The sequence below is a fragment of the Sphaerodactylus townsendi genome, linkage group LG06 (genome assembly GCF_021028975.2).
Source record: "Sphaerodactylus townsendi isolate TG3544 linkage group LG06, MPM_Stown_v2.3, whole genome shotgun sequence".
Taxonomy (NCBI): Eukaryota; Metazoa; Chordata; class Lepidosauria; order Squamata; family Sphaerodactylidae; genus Sphaerodactylus; species Sphaerodactylus townsendi.
In genome coordinates this window covers 51,660,555-51,673,784 of record NC_059430.1, presented here as the reverse complement: position 1 = coordinate 51,673,784, position 13,230 = coordinate 51,660,555, and the positions used below count along the sequence as shown (strand labels likewise).

At 41.7% G+C, this 13,230-nt stretch overlaps 1 protein-coding gene across 1 annotated transcript in view; it reads left to right on the top strand.

Annotated features, from left to right (window-relative positions):
* LRRIQ1 (leucine rich repeats and IQ motif containing 1) overlaps positions 1-6,327 on the top strand; it is a 120,392-nt gene extending 114,065 nt beyond the window's left edge. The window contains exon 27 of the mRNA XM_048501554.1: positions 5,727-6,327. Within this exon, the coding sequence (XP_048357511.1) occupies positions 5,727-5,860 (134 nt within the window). The 3' untranslated portion in view covers positions 5,861-6,327. The remainder of the gene's footprint in view (positions 1-5,726) is intronic.
* The last annotated feature ends 6,903 nt before the right edge of the window (positions 6,328-13,230 follow it).

The following is a 13,230-nucleotide window of genomic DNA, read 5'->3' as shown; positions in this document are numbered from 1 at the left end:
AGATTTCAGTAGAATTTAAGAAGTGTGTATAAAGTACCATCAAATCACAGTTGATTTATGGCAACCCAGTAGAGTTTTCAAGTAAAAACACCAACAGAGGTGATTTGCCACTACCTTCCTCTACATAGTGACCCTAGAAATCCTTGGTGTTATCTCCCCTCCAAATACTCACCAGGGCCAACCCTGCTTAGCTTGCATATTAATAGATCGCGTACAGTACAATCACTGCCACCTACAGGGTTTTTTTCTGTACAGAGAAAGTGCACGGCATATAAACAACCCAAGAAAACAATTGATTTGCTATTGAGGGTTCTGTTTGTTTTTCCTTTTACCCCAAGCACATCATATATTTTGAAAGTTAAAAATTATCTTATGAGTTTTCCCCCCAGAAAACACTGCTGCAATGAAGCATTTTGATTGTTTGGAAGAAATATAGCCTACCCTGATAACTGATTACTTTTGATAATATAGAGATCAGCTGCTTCACCACAGAGAGAGATGTTTTTGAAATAGAAAAGTACCCCAGACTCACAAGCCAATGTTCAGTTTGTAATATGGTTTTTAATGCAATTATTTTCCACCTGTTGTAACAGTGTATTTTTAGGCTATGAGTATTTGGGTATTGTATAACAAAATGTCTTCTACCACTGTAAGGTGTGTTTTTTTTAATTGTGAGTCTTTTTAAACCCATAATAATTGGAATTAGCTTGGGATATAAATATAGAAATATTGTAAGTTTGTTCAGAGTTTTAACAAAAGGTTAAATCAGAAAAGGCAGGTTAACATTTTGATTGTTTTCCTATTTTCTTAATCATGTTTTGAAAGTGAGCAGTACTCCGGCTTATATATTTTTTTGTTCAGCCCTCTTGTCCAAGCCATATTGCAACATATTGGTAGTAGGGAACATAGCTGTACTTTTGCACAATTCCGGTTCATGTCCATGAGTTTTCATAAGAGACATTCGTGATCAGTGGTCCTGATGGTCACAAGTTTAAGGAATTATTTTGTAGCAGTTATGACTAATCTTTGAAAACCAAATTTGCCTGACCGCTTCAGAGTGATTTTTTTCTTGAAGAGTAATTCTAATTGTGAAGGCATAGATAGTGTGTGGGAACCAAGACAGGAAAGGAAATCAGTTTCACAAGGAGAGAAAAAAGAAGCACTTCATCTCCTCCCTCCCCCTTTCACACACACATTCATAATATTTTAACTAGGCAACAACAATAGCCCTAAGCTCTTTTTTTCAGTCTAAACACAAAAAAGCCATCTATTCTTTTAAAAGACAGCAGCAATTTCCACTATCTAATGCTGTTCCTCATCAGGCCACCTCCTCCCCCCCCCCCAATTATTTTTTCAAGACTTTTTCCAACTTTAAAGTTATGCCTTCAGTTAAGGAAACAGACAAACTCAATAATGTTGTTTTCTCACTTGGCTTAATTAGAAACCTCAACAAAGGCATAATTGAATTTATTTGAGTATGGCTTCATTATCTGGTTCTTATGATTTTAGTGAAATGAGTTCATTGTAAGTCCAGAGTTAATTTAAATCAATCTAGTATGATGATTTTGCATTGCTTAACAAAACCTATAGGTATTTCTCCCCATTAACACTAATAATTAAAATGGAGCAGTGATGAACATCCTACTCTGCACAATTGGATGTTTCAGTTTCTTTCATACCATGGTTGTGATCTTGAGCGTGACTTTATGAAACTTGTTAGCATCTGGATTTCACTAAAGCCTATTCAAGAAGGCGGCTTATACAGTTTACATACATACATGTAATTTAGCCAAAGGCTCTGATCCTGTTAAAGTTAGAGGTAGCTAATTGCTCACTAGACAAAATGTGGGAGATCCATGATTGCACCTCCTAGTATATTTTTCCAGGTTAAAAATCAGCCATTGTCCCATCCTCATCCCATATTGGACTGGGAACATAGTGCAGGGGAAATATCTGAATGTTCTCCTTCTTGCTATTTTCCCAATAGATACCAGTGCAACAATGGCGGACAAGGCATCAATTTTGTCAGTAACGGTACAGAATAATATGATTAGCTCCAAGGACAGATCAAGATTGGAAGCCTTCACCACTCTTTTCTTTTCATCTAGCTGTGCTTTAGTTCCATTGAAAATAGTGGGATTAAATTTACACTTTAACTCCTTTCAGTGGTTTCAGTGCACTACATTCATGACTAAATTTAGTTGGATTGGATCAGAAATATTCAAATCTTGATTTGGTTTCCTTTATCAGAAGCAGAGATCTTTTTTTAAAAAAAATGTAATACTGTACTGCACTAAGCATACAAACCAAGGTATTACTCTTTGAGATGGCCTTTGGGCTGTGATCTTTACAAGTGTCTGGAAGTAGGGTCCATTTCATACGTGACTTTTTTAGAGCACACTATGGTCCCTTCCGCACATGCAGAATAATGCGTTTTCAATCCACTTTCACAACTGTTTGTAAGTGGATTTTGCTATTCTGCATAGCTTCAAAGTGTATTGAAAGCGCATTATTCTACATGTGCAGAAGGGGCCTTGTATTGTATATGTTGGAAATGTTGAGAAACACATGCATACTCAGAGAGTTCTTGATTAACTGGCGCTCCCTGTGATATGTAGTCACATGGAAATGTGTACGTTTTCCTGACATGACAAATTACACTGAAATCAATACAATCTACTTCCAAACCAACATGCAAATATTTTTGCTGTTCCTTTGAATAAACATGTACAATAAATGTTACAGTTAGATTTGAGTCCAGTAGTACAGTAGACACCAACAAGATTTGGAGGTATAAGGTTTTGAGAGTCATTCAAAAACACCAGTCCAATCCTGAGCCCCAGGCCGGCAGGGATGACCCTGCTGTGGCACTGCCCTGCCACTTCTAGAGGGATTTCTGGCAGCACGCGCATGGGGAGGGAGAGAAAACAAGAAATCCTGCCATCAGAAATCCCTCCATTGGGTTCAGGCCAGGGCCAGGGCGTTGCACTCTCATTCTCAACCCATAGGTGGAAGCAGACTAAGGTTGACTCCAGCCAGGGCCCCCCCCCCAACCAGTCTAGCACAGCATCCTGTATCAACATGACTAGGACATGGTGGCTGCTTCAAAGGTTGGCCGCTGTGGAACCATGCAGCTCCCAGGCACCTGCGTATCTGCCCTCTCCATCAGCCCATTTGCCCCTTGCACTGGTGGAGTGGGCACCCACACTGGCGCAAGGCTGCACTGGCTCCAGAGGTGAGTCCGCCTTCTCCTCTGGATTGGACTCTGATATCCTCAAAATCTTGTTGGCCTCTATGGTGCTACTGGAATTTAACTTGTCTACTGCAGACCAACACAGCTACCCTCTGAAAAAAAATTACTCTAGTCACCTGAAAAAAGAATTGATTATTGTGATGTTAGTGGTTTCGTGTGCTTAGTGTGTTTTTAATGATGAATGGGTTATTAGTGAATTGTTTTAAAATGTTGTTTGCCACCCTGAAACCAACCTTGGTCGGGAAGGGTGGGATACAAATGTAATCAATCAATAAATACATACATAAACAAACAAGCAAATAAATGGGGAAATGAGAATGACTGTTGCTCACATCGAAGTATGCTTACACAATTCTGCTTACAGAATTAGATGTCCAATTTTGGGGGTCTTTCTCAAGCACTGTCGCTAACATCATCATAATGAATAATTCATTGATTGCTATGTTTTGGTTTCCATACAAGGTACTCTACTCAGAACATTAACTCTGCTGAAGTTGGACATTCAATTCTGTGTAAACATTTGTGTAGACTGAGAGTTTTGTGTACAGGACTGGACTTCAGCTAGATTGCCCCTGCCCCCTTCTGTTGTGTGAGGAGCCAAACTGTACTTGAACACATATAAGAAAACTTAACAGCCAACTTCTCTATGACGTAACACTAGGAGATGGAAATTCAAAACACAGAAACTATGAAGGGGAAAGGGTTCTGATTCCTTCCTTTGCTACCTGGGTCCAGACAGCCTCCTTAAAATTGTTTCTTTCTCCAAGAGGTTCCATGCATGTTTTTGAAAAATAAAGCATGAAAACAGGGAGGAAAAAAAGCAGATGTCACAGTTTCATAGGGTTAGGCATCACTCTTCCAATATTTATTTTTGGAGCAAATCACACTCCTCCCAATATCACGTCAGGGAAGGGAGAAAAATCCAACAACCTGTTTCTTTCTGCAGAGAGAGCTTAGTGTCCGATGTGTTCTTGAACCTTTACTATCTGTAATTTCTCAGTGTGTTTCTCCTGCTTCGGCACTGGTTTTGTTTAAGCTAACCTGTGCAGAAAGTCTGTTTCCTAATTTGACGTATTTTTCAAGCACAAGGGATGTGTAATGTAATGGAAGCCTAGTCAGTAGAAAGAGGGAAGAAATTCTTTACTATCCCCTTGAAGGCAGAACCCTGAATGAGTGCTGGTCAGTGCATGGGACATGATACATAGGATATGCTATTAATGCATCATGTTTGTTTCAGGCAGATGCATAAAATACTAGTTTGAATAAAACAGCTGCCATGCAGAGTCTGCTTGAAATTGCTCTCCGTGGCGACTTCCTCTATGGCAACTTCCTTTGTAGGTCAGGGAATTTCCTCCATGTCACCCTCAATATGTTACAGCAGCCTCCATATGGTGGCTGTTCTGTGTATACCTGGCCCTTGAACATAAGGGCTGCAATAGCCAAGACACTTTTATAGGTTCAGCTGAAGGCTGGGCCTTCGTGGTTATCTCAGAAGATTTGGTTAGAATAAAATTGTGTAGTTCCATATCTGGGTCTGCTTTCCCTGTTCATCTTTCAAAGAAATGGCTGTCCCCTTTCTGGATTTCACTGGATGAATGTCTGGCCAACTTATGTTGGACTGAGAAATTAAAATAGTAACCGGTTGAACCCATAAATTCATCTGGAATTTTCTTCATGTGGCTAAAAGATGTCAGAAGCTATGGAAGTGATCTCTCTGTGTCATTGGTGTGTGCATGTAACATATTACTGTGCATATTCTGGAGATACAATTGAATGCAGTAGGAAATGCTGAGTACCTAAATAGTATTTTTGTTATTGTTTGCTGTTAAGTCAAACCTGACTTATGGTGACCCCATAGGATTTTTAAGGCAAGAGATTTTCAGAGGTGGTTTGCTGTTGCCTCTCTGTGTGAACTAAGAGTTCTGAGAGATCTGCGACTGGCTCAAAGTCACCCAGCAGCCTGCATGTAGAAGAGTGAAAAATCCATTATACCACACTAATTTTTTCAGTTGATCAGTTCAGTTTTCTTAAAATTCTGAATATTGGCATGATTTCTTTGGAAATTGGCTCCATCAACATCAAATTATTGCCATGAAAGTGACAGCAATGACGTGTTAAGAAATTACCAATCCAGTGTATGAATGAATTAAAATGTGCATGTTTAATCCCATTTGAAAGAGTGTTCAGTGGTGATATCATTGTTGTGAAATCATCTCTTGATTCAAGCAGTGTGAGAAATGTGAATTGGCGACCAATTAATAATATATCTGCATTTCATTTGTATGTGTATGTGTGTTCAATCATCGTTGAAATCAAAGCATTTTCAGCATAGTTGTTTTAAAATAGCAGAACATTTCTGCTAAAGCATTTCAAAGATATGAACACTGAGGAAATTACACATGTTGATAGCTGTTCTCTTAAATTTATAAGAAGTTATATGATGGTATTTTAATAGCAGTTTCTGCTTGTATAGAAAAGGATGCACCTGCACCCGAGAGATCGCAGTTGGGCCCCTCACGTAAAGAGCGGATATCATTCAGAGACCATCCGGTTCAGCTCAGCGGTGGATGGGGAAGTGGCAAAAAGAAAGCAAAACCTTTGAAATAGTTGTGGGACCGTCAAGCATTTAAAACATATGGAGAACTGTTTCTTTTCAAAAGATCTCTAATTTCGCCCTGTTTGGGGATTCTGTTTTTAAATCAGAGGCAAAGTGCTCGACAGTCATGTATGCTGCACTTCACTGTATATGCTGTATATGATTTCCAAGGTTTCCTTTTTTATGAAGCTTTGTGAATGTCAGAAAAATAATATTTGTATGTGATTTTTTTAAAATTTGCAATGTGATTTGATTCAGAAATACTTCTGGAATTGTTATAAAATAATTTTATGTTATCCAATGAATGAATTGGGTTGTATGAATGCAATAATGGGTCATGATTCTCTTGTTGTCTGCAATTGTGATGGCCTAATCCACAGTTGATTTGAAGTACTTGAATGTAAATGGATTTGCACAGCTAATATATAAGCTTCAAATTGGCCTGATCTCAATATATTGCTCAGCTACATCTGTTGAATTTTCTCTTATTCATGATGTAAATAGATGTTGCAGGAAAAAAACTTTGATTCTGCTTAACAGTTGGGTATATATGTAGATAAATACATGCACACACACACACACACATATAACACAAATGAATTTTAATATGATCTGTGTATACATATTCATTCAAAGCATATAAAAATTCAGTTGTGTTATATTAGAATTTGTTTTATCATTCTAAATAATGTTGTAATTTACTCTGTGGTACTCTGGAAGTCTCAAGGACTGCACCTCTTTCCCACCCCCCTCAGCTGTATTAAAACATCAGTGTGAATCACAGTGTGAATCACAGCATAGCCCAGGGATGTGGCCACAGCATAGCCCTCTGGGGTGTGGCCACACGTCCCCAAGCCCCGCCCCGGCCTTGGCACTTATAAAAGCAGCTCTCCAAGACTGGAGATGGCAGACTTCCCTGCTCTGCCCCCTTCTGCCCTCCCCTCTGCCAGCAGCCCCTTCTGCCCTCCCCTCTGGGCAGAGGCGTAGCTAGGGAAAATGGAGCCCAGTGCAAAAACTGAGTTTTCTCCCCTTGGGCGGCCACTGTGATGCTGGAATCCACCCCCAAACAGTTTAAACTAAAGAGCCCAAATTCTCCTTTTAAATCCACCTTAAAGGGAGAATCTGGGGGCCCCAGTTAAAACAACATTGAAAGTAATGCTGTTTTGGGGTGAGTTATCCCCCACCCTGGAACAGCATCACTTTCAATGTTTAAACTGGGGACTTCAGATTCTCCCTTTAAATTCATGCCGAAGGGGGTGGGATTTAAAAGGAGAATCTGGGGAAACGTGGGGGTGCCTGCTGTCAGGGGTGCAATTGTTAAGCTAGCAGCACTAAACTTTTAGGGTATCTTTAGGAGACTCTCCTAATGATACCACCCAGGTTTGGTGAAGTTCAGGGGGTCCAAAGTTATAGCCCAGGGGTAGGGAACCTGCGGCTCTCCAGATGTTCAGGAACTACAATTCCCATCAGCCCCTACAATTCCCATCAGCCCCAATTGGCCACGCTGACAGAGGCTGATGGGAATTGTAGTTCCTGAACATCTGGAGAGCCGCAGGTTCCCTACCCCTGTTATAGCCTGTTGCTTCTCTGCAGTGCTTGGAGCCTTCTAGTTACAGTTTCATAAAAGCTTTACCCATGCCACTATAGATAAAAATCGCATCAGCATAGATCTGCTCTCTTAACTGAAGCAGTGTTTTGGTTAGCCTGATACAAATTGCTGGCTGAATCTGGGGGAAACAGTTCTTTGCTTTTTAAACTATTTGATTTGCTTTTGTTTAATCCTATTCTTCTGGAGCTTTGACCCACCCAGAACTATTATTGAGGTGGGAAAGCTAAAAGAACCCAAGCTTTCAGTCAGTGAAGGAAAGATGTGTTCCTGGGTTGAGGCTGCCTTTGCCACAAACTTTATGTTCCTTCCAACAAACTAAAGTGCCTGTCATGTTGTCTGTTTTCGTTAATGTCTTCAAATTAATACAGATTGAAAATGTTTCCCTTTGTTCAAGACCACTGCAGGGAAAGCCACAAGCGCTTGGATACCAAGGAGACATCTGAGACATTTTATGCCTGGGTCTGTGATACACAACAAACAGCACAATTGTCCTGCCAGCTGCTGAATGTGCACAAAGATGGCTGGGGTTGAGTTACAATCCGCATTTTAATATCATGTCGCGATTCATTTGGGAAAATAAAAACAGATGGAATGCAGCTACCCCAACTGGCTCAGCATTGACTTACCTGCCCAATCCTTACATGGATGGAAGCCCAAAATCCTCCACGCATTCACTTGAACATAAATGCTGTTGAAAACAAGTTGTGGTGAATATTTGGCTGCTGATTGAAATGGATGAAATCCAAGCATTCCATCCATAGATTCCACAATTAGGTCACAGGGCCCGGAGCAGAGCAAAAATGATCATCCCTCTTACAGCCACAATAGTTATGAAATTGTTACTCTGTGTACTTCTGGATATTTGAATGATTGGTACACATTACTTCCAAACCTGTTGTGGCTTCTGTCATAAGCTAATTTTTATTTTTAAAGTTGGATAAAGCATGTCGGGAACTGAAGTGTTGCGTGAAATTAATGAACATTGTTTTCAAGTAGATTTGTTCCAATATGTTGTAATGCATGACAATCAAGTGTATTCCTTGGTCTGCAGTATTCCTGGCCTTAAGTATCAATGCAGTTCAAACAGTAAAATAAATTAAACATACAACTATAGAGGAAAATGTAACTTGTGCACAAAGAATACAAACGTGATAAATTCTACTCTGTGTGGAGTTATCAGACCTACTCAACTGATTTTTCCAGAGCCCAACAGTTTGGGCCTCTTTTTATTTTTAAATAAGTCTGTAGCCTTTGTGTGCCCAATTTTAAATTATTACAGAAACTGTGTAACTGAACAGAAAACAGAAATAATGTGGATAGCTTTTCCAAAGGTAGCTTGGGGATGTATTCTTTATGTATTTACTCCTATAGCTATCCTTCCTCCTTTCTCTCAATGACCTTGCCTCTTTTCTTCATGCTGGTTGTTATTGCCAGTATCTGCCAGGAAACAATAAGTTCTTCCCCAAAAACATAACTTAGTAATTATTAATCATAATACAGTAACCAGGAAAAATTGAAATGAAATATTTTTAAAATATTTTTAAATGCAACTTCCCAGTAAACTCCTTTTAAGTTAGTGGAATTTACTTTTAAATGTGGTGATATTGCATAGCTTTCAACATTTCAAAAGAAACTCAGGGATCTGTGGCTAAAAGCAGTTCAGAAATCCTTCCTCTAAAGTCCTCAGCATATATCTTCAGAAGTAAAAAGTTGCTCCCCCACCCCCCACTTGTGGCGATGTGGCAGTCAATAACACTGAAACATTACTGCAGTTGGAGCTGGGGCTATGAGGCTGTTGCTCCTGTTTCAAGTGGGTGTGCCTTTAACTTTTATTACACCCTTACCCAGCCAACAGTACTTGGATTTACTTCCATAGAATTGTGTAGCTGTTGGAGTGGTGAATCCTAAAATCAGGAAGGCAGTCTCATTTACTTCAACAGTGTCAGAATACACTCTGAATTAACTACCTTTAATTTCCATGTGCTGCAATAACTGTTTTCCTCTGACATCCAAATGAGGCCAAACCCCAAGATTTAGTTCTATGTATGAAGTGATTGCTTTAGATTGTACTGGAATAGATTGGTTGGAGTAATGTGGTGATGCTGTAAACCCTCATATTGATATCCTAATATGAAGGTCAAACTGAAATATGCTGGATACTCAAAGCTGTGTTTTTTCCACAATCCAGTTAGATCAATAGGATTTTATTAGGTGCCAGAGGTGTGGTGGTTTAACTGAGGACTTTTCACCCAAACATTTGTTTCAGTGTTGTGAGACTGCAACATCTTAACTTTCCAGAGACTCAAGTGTCCTTCTGGTGAATGTTACTAAAGAGTTCACACCCCAGCTGCAGACTGTGACCCTTTTGTACCCCAAAAAACTGTTCTCCTCTTACGTTTTTAAAATGTGGCCCTCGTAAGTAATTTGTGGGGGCCAGATCTAGTTCTGTTCTAAGTAGTGCTACTAACTAGGACTGGATTCATCAGCTAAAGAGTGTGGGGTTTAATTTCAATAGAGCAGTGGTTCTCAACCTTCCTAGTGCTGCGACCCTTTAATACAGTTCTTCATGTTGTGGTGACCCCCAACCCTAACATTTATCCATTTTACAGATGGAGGACAGTGATGCAGAGAGTCGCAATAGAGGAAACTGGGACTTGGAGGAAGGGGAGCTATTCTCATTCTGGTGGACCTCAAGAGTGGTTAGGGTAAGGGAACGTAATAATAATGGCCCTTTAGCAACTGGGAGAAGTAGATTTTCTTTCTGAGTTTGTAAATAATATTTCCCTTCCTTTCAAATGTAAAAGAGATTTTTAGCTTCTTTTTGTTAAAGAAGTTGGGTGATGGGTAAAAAGAGTTAGATTCAACCAGTTTGTTAAAGTGCAGATCCACAGAAATGTCTGGAATGGATGGATTATGCCTATTCAGAAACCTCGTAGGTAGACCTCTTCAGTTGACTTGCGGCCCCTCTCTCTGTATGTAGTGGTGCCAGAGGAACCAGAGGAAGGGTGTTGCTTTGAAGATGCCCCTTTCTCGACAGGAACCTATCTCCCTTGCTAGGCTGGTTTTAGAAAAAGTAGAAGGGGGTGGGGTGGAAAAAAATTAACTCCAGCTCAGTAGGGCCAATCAGGGGTTACTGATGCCTTGTGCAATGACAGAACTTCTAGTCTGTTGTGAAGATCTGCGGAAGAAGAAAAAAAGAAAACGTAGGCCAATCACCCACCGCATAGCCAATGGACCATAATTCTGCCCTGCCAATGGCCCTGTTTCTTGAGACTCTCAGGGGGCCCTTTTCTTCTCAGTGATTCAAAGTTCGGGTGGCCTGATTCTCACCAACGTTTAGCCAGCGCTCCTCAAGCTATTCATTTCAGTTGGGCTGTTTCAGGATCATTCCCATTCTCTATAATAAGGTAGAGATGGGCAAGAGGAGCCTTTGATGAAATGCGGGTAAATAACATCCCTCTAAGCTCCTATTAAATCGGCAGGAGAGCCCCCCCCCCCTCCGCTTTCTGTCCAGCCACTTAGTAACCCTGAATGAAAGAAGTTATCAGAATCTGAAGAAAAGTCAAGCAGGTGACTTCTCTCCCTCTTCCTACAGAGAAGGCAGCCCAGGGAATATTTGGCACATTTCACATTTGCTGTGGTGCAGAATATCGTAGTAAGGCTATGATGCATCTCTTGGAAGTGAGTTCAGCTGAAACAACCGGCAATTTCCAAGCGATTCAAAAAGGTCTTTGCGATTAGGAAACGCTTCACTTTTCTGTCCTACCAAGGGTGAACAGGTTCGGATTCATCAGGCTCCTCGTTTTCGGTGGGAAGGTGTTTCAGCCGCCTGAAGCAAACTCTGAAATCAATGATGCTGCGCTCAGGGTTCAGATCCACCAGCGACCAGAGTGTATCTGTTTCCGGATTCCTCTGAGAGATCACGTTTCTCTGTCTACGCCTGAATGGAGTAAGGCTAACTCCAAAAAGAAACTTCCCGAAAAATCATTTTTTGGGATTAAGCATGATGGTGTAAAATGGACCTCACTAAATAAAGCAAACCTGTTTAGCATCATTCCCTAACCTCCGAAACTGAGACGGACCCCTTTGCACCCATGAGTTGAAAGTGACCCATGGACACATTTCGGGGGAAGCAGAGAAGAAGGTCTGGTTTACTCTGATTTCTGCCACGGATCCCCAGTGATGGGATGCGCAAGGGAATGGAGTGCCTTCCTGTCACCAGGCGCAGCTTCCTGTTTTTGATGTCCCTTGTTGGCCAGGGGAGTTGTGAAAGTTTAATCGCATGCATGTATTTATTACACCTTGTCCTTCTCGCCATTGAGAACCCAAGGCAGCTTCTGTGGTTCGATTCTCCTCCATTTAAAACATGGGGATTTAACTACAGGCAGTGTAGTCTAGTGGTAGGAGTAGCGGCCGACCCTTGAAGTATGGGCTGACAGAGTCGCCGCAGAAGATGTTACGCTGACGTTCAGGCAGGTAACGAGTTGCGCGCCGCTTCCTAGGTTTCATGAGTTACTATATACAGCCGGGACCAGTTTTTCAACCAAAATTTCCTATCGGGTGCAAGTTGCAACGGGCAAAGTTTAAGATTTGATGTCCTCTTTCTTTGGTAGGGTCGCAATCTAATCCTATTCGAGGATTCACGCCTTTCCAAGGGAGAACATGGTTGGCCTGGTCAGGATTTATGAGCATTTTTTGCTAAGCGGAGAGCACATTTGTCTGGAACAAGGCTAGTCTTATTGGCATTATTAGGGATTTAGGATTAAGCTGGAAGAGGAAAGGGAAGTGCCCCGATAAAGCAATTGCCTTTCGTTTGGGAGAACTTCTTTGATTTCAGCTGAATTGGCTTCCAGGGATGTGTGTTTAGGATCAAGGAGGTGTACCTTTCGGACACCTGACTCCGTAGCGGGGCTCTCTGCTTTTAATCAGGGAGGGAAAGATACCCTCCCCACCCCCGCCCCCAGGCCGTCCTTGACATTGAGAGATCTACAGCAAAGAAGAAAGAGACACTGGCAGTAAACACCAGGTCTAGAAGCCTCCGCGTCCAGTCCTGTTTAGGATGGAGTGGCCAGGCCTGAGAGGTCCGATCTTCAGTCAATGGGACCTCATAAGCAGGAGAACTTATTTGATTTCAGGCTCGCGGCCCATCTCCCAGAGAAGTGCATTTCACGGAGTCCCAGAGGACCCGCTCTTTCCTTTGATTCTCCGAAAATTGCCATCACCCGACCAATCACTGTCTAAAGTCCCTTCCAAAGCTGTTGGGAGCTTGAGCTGCTCTGGGCTCTTGGGAGAAGGGAGGAGGGGAAGAGAAACCTGCACTCTTCAGAGGGGAGCTGCGGCTGGGTTTGCACTCAACAAACAGTTCCATACCAGTCCCGCTCCCGCCCTACAGGTACCGTAAAGACCAGCCTGAGGCCCCTTCTGCACATGCAGAACAATGCACTTCCAATCCACTTTGCAGCTTTGCAGAATAGCAAAAACCCCTTCCAAACAAGTGTGAAAGTGAACTGAAAGTACATTATTCTGCATGTGAGGAAGGGGCCAGAGTTGCAGAGAGGCAAAGCTCCCGTTGTCAGACCCTTGAAATCAGCGAGGCTGAGTTAATTGTAAACGTGGGTAAAATTACCACATCAAATAAAATGCCCAGTTTGTTGGGGGTAAAGTGTAGAGGACTGGGGGAGGCAGTGGCAAGCCCCGCCCTAAACCTAGTCAGCTTAGTGAACGTGGGGATGTGACGCCAGCCCGTGGGTCCGTAATGCCCCGTGTGCTTGA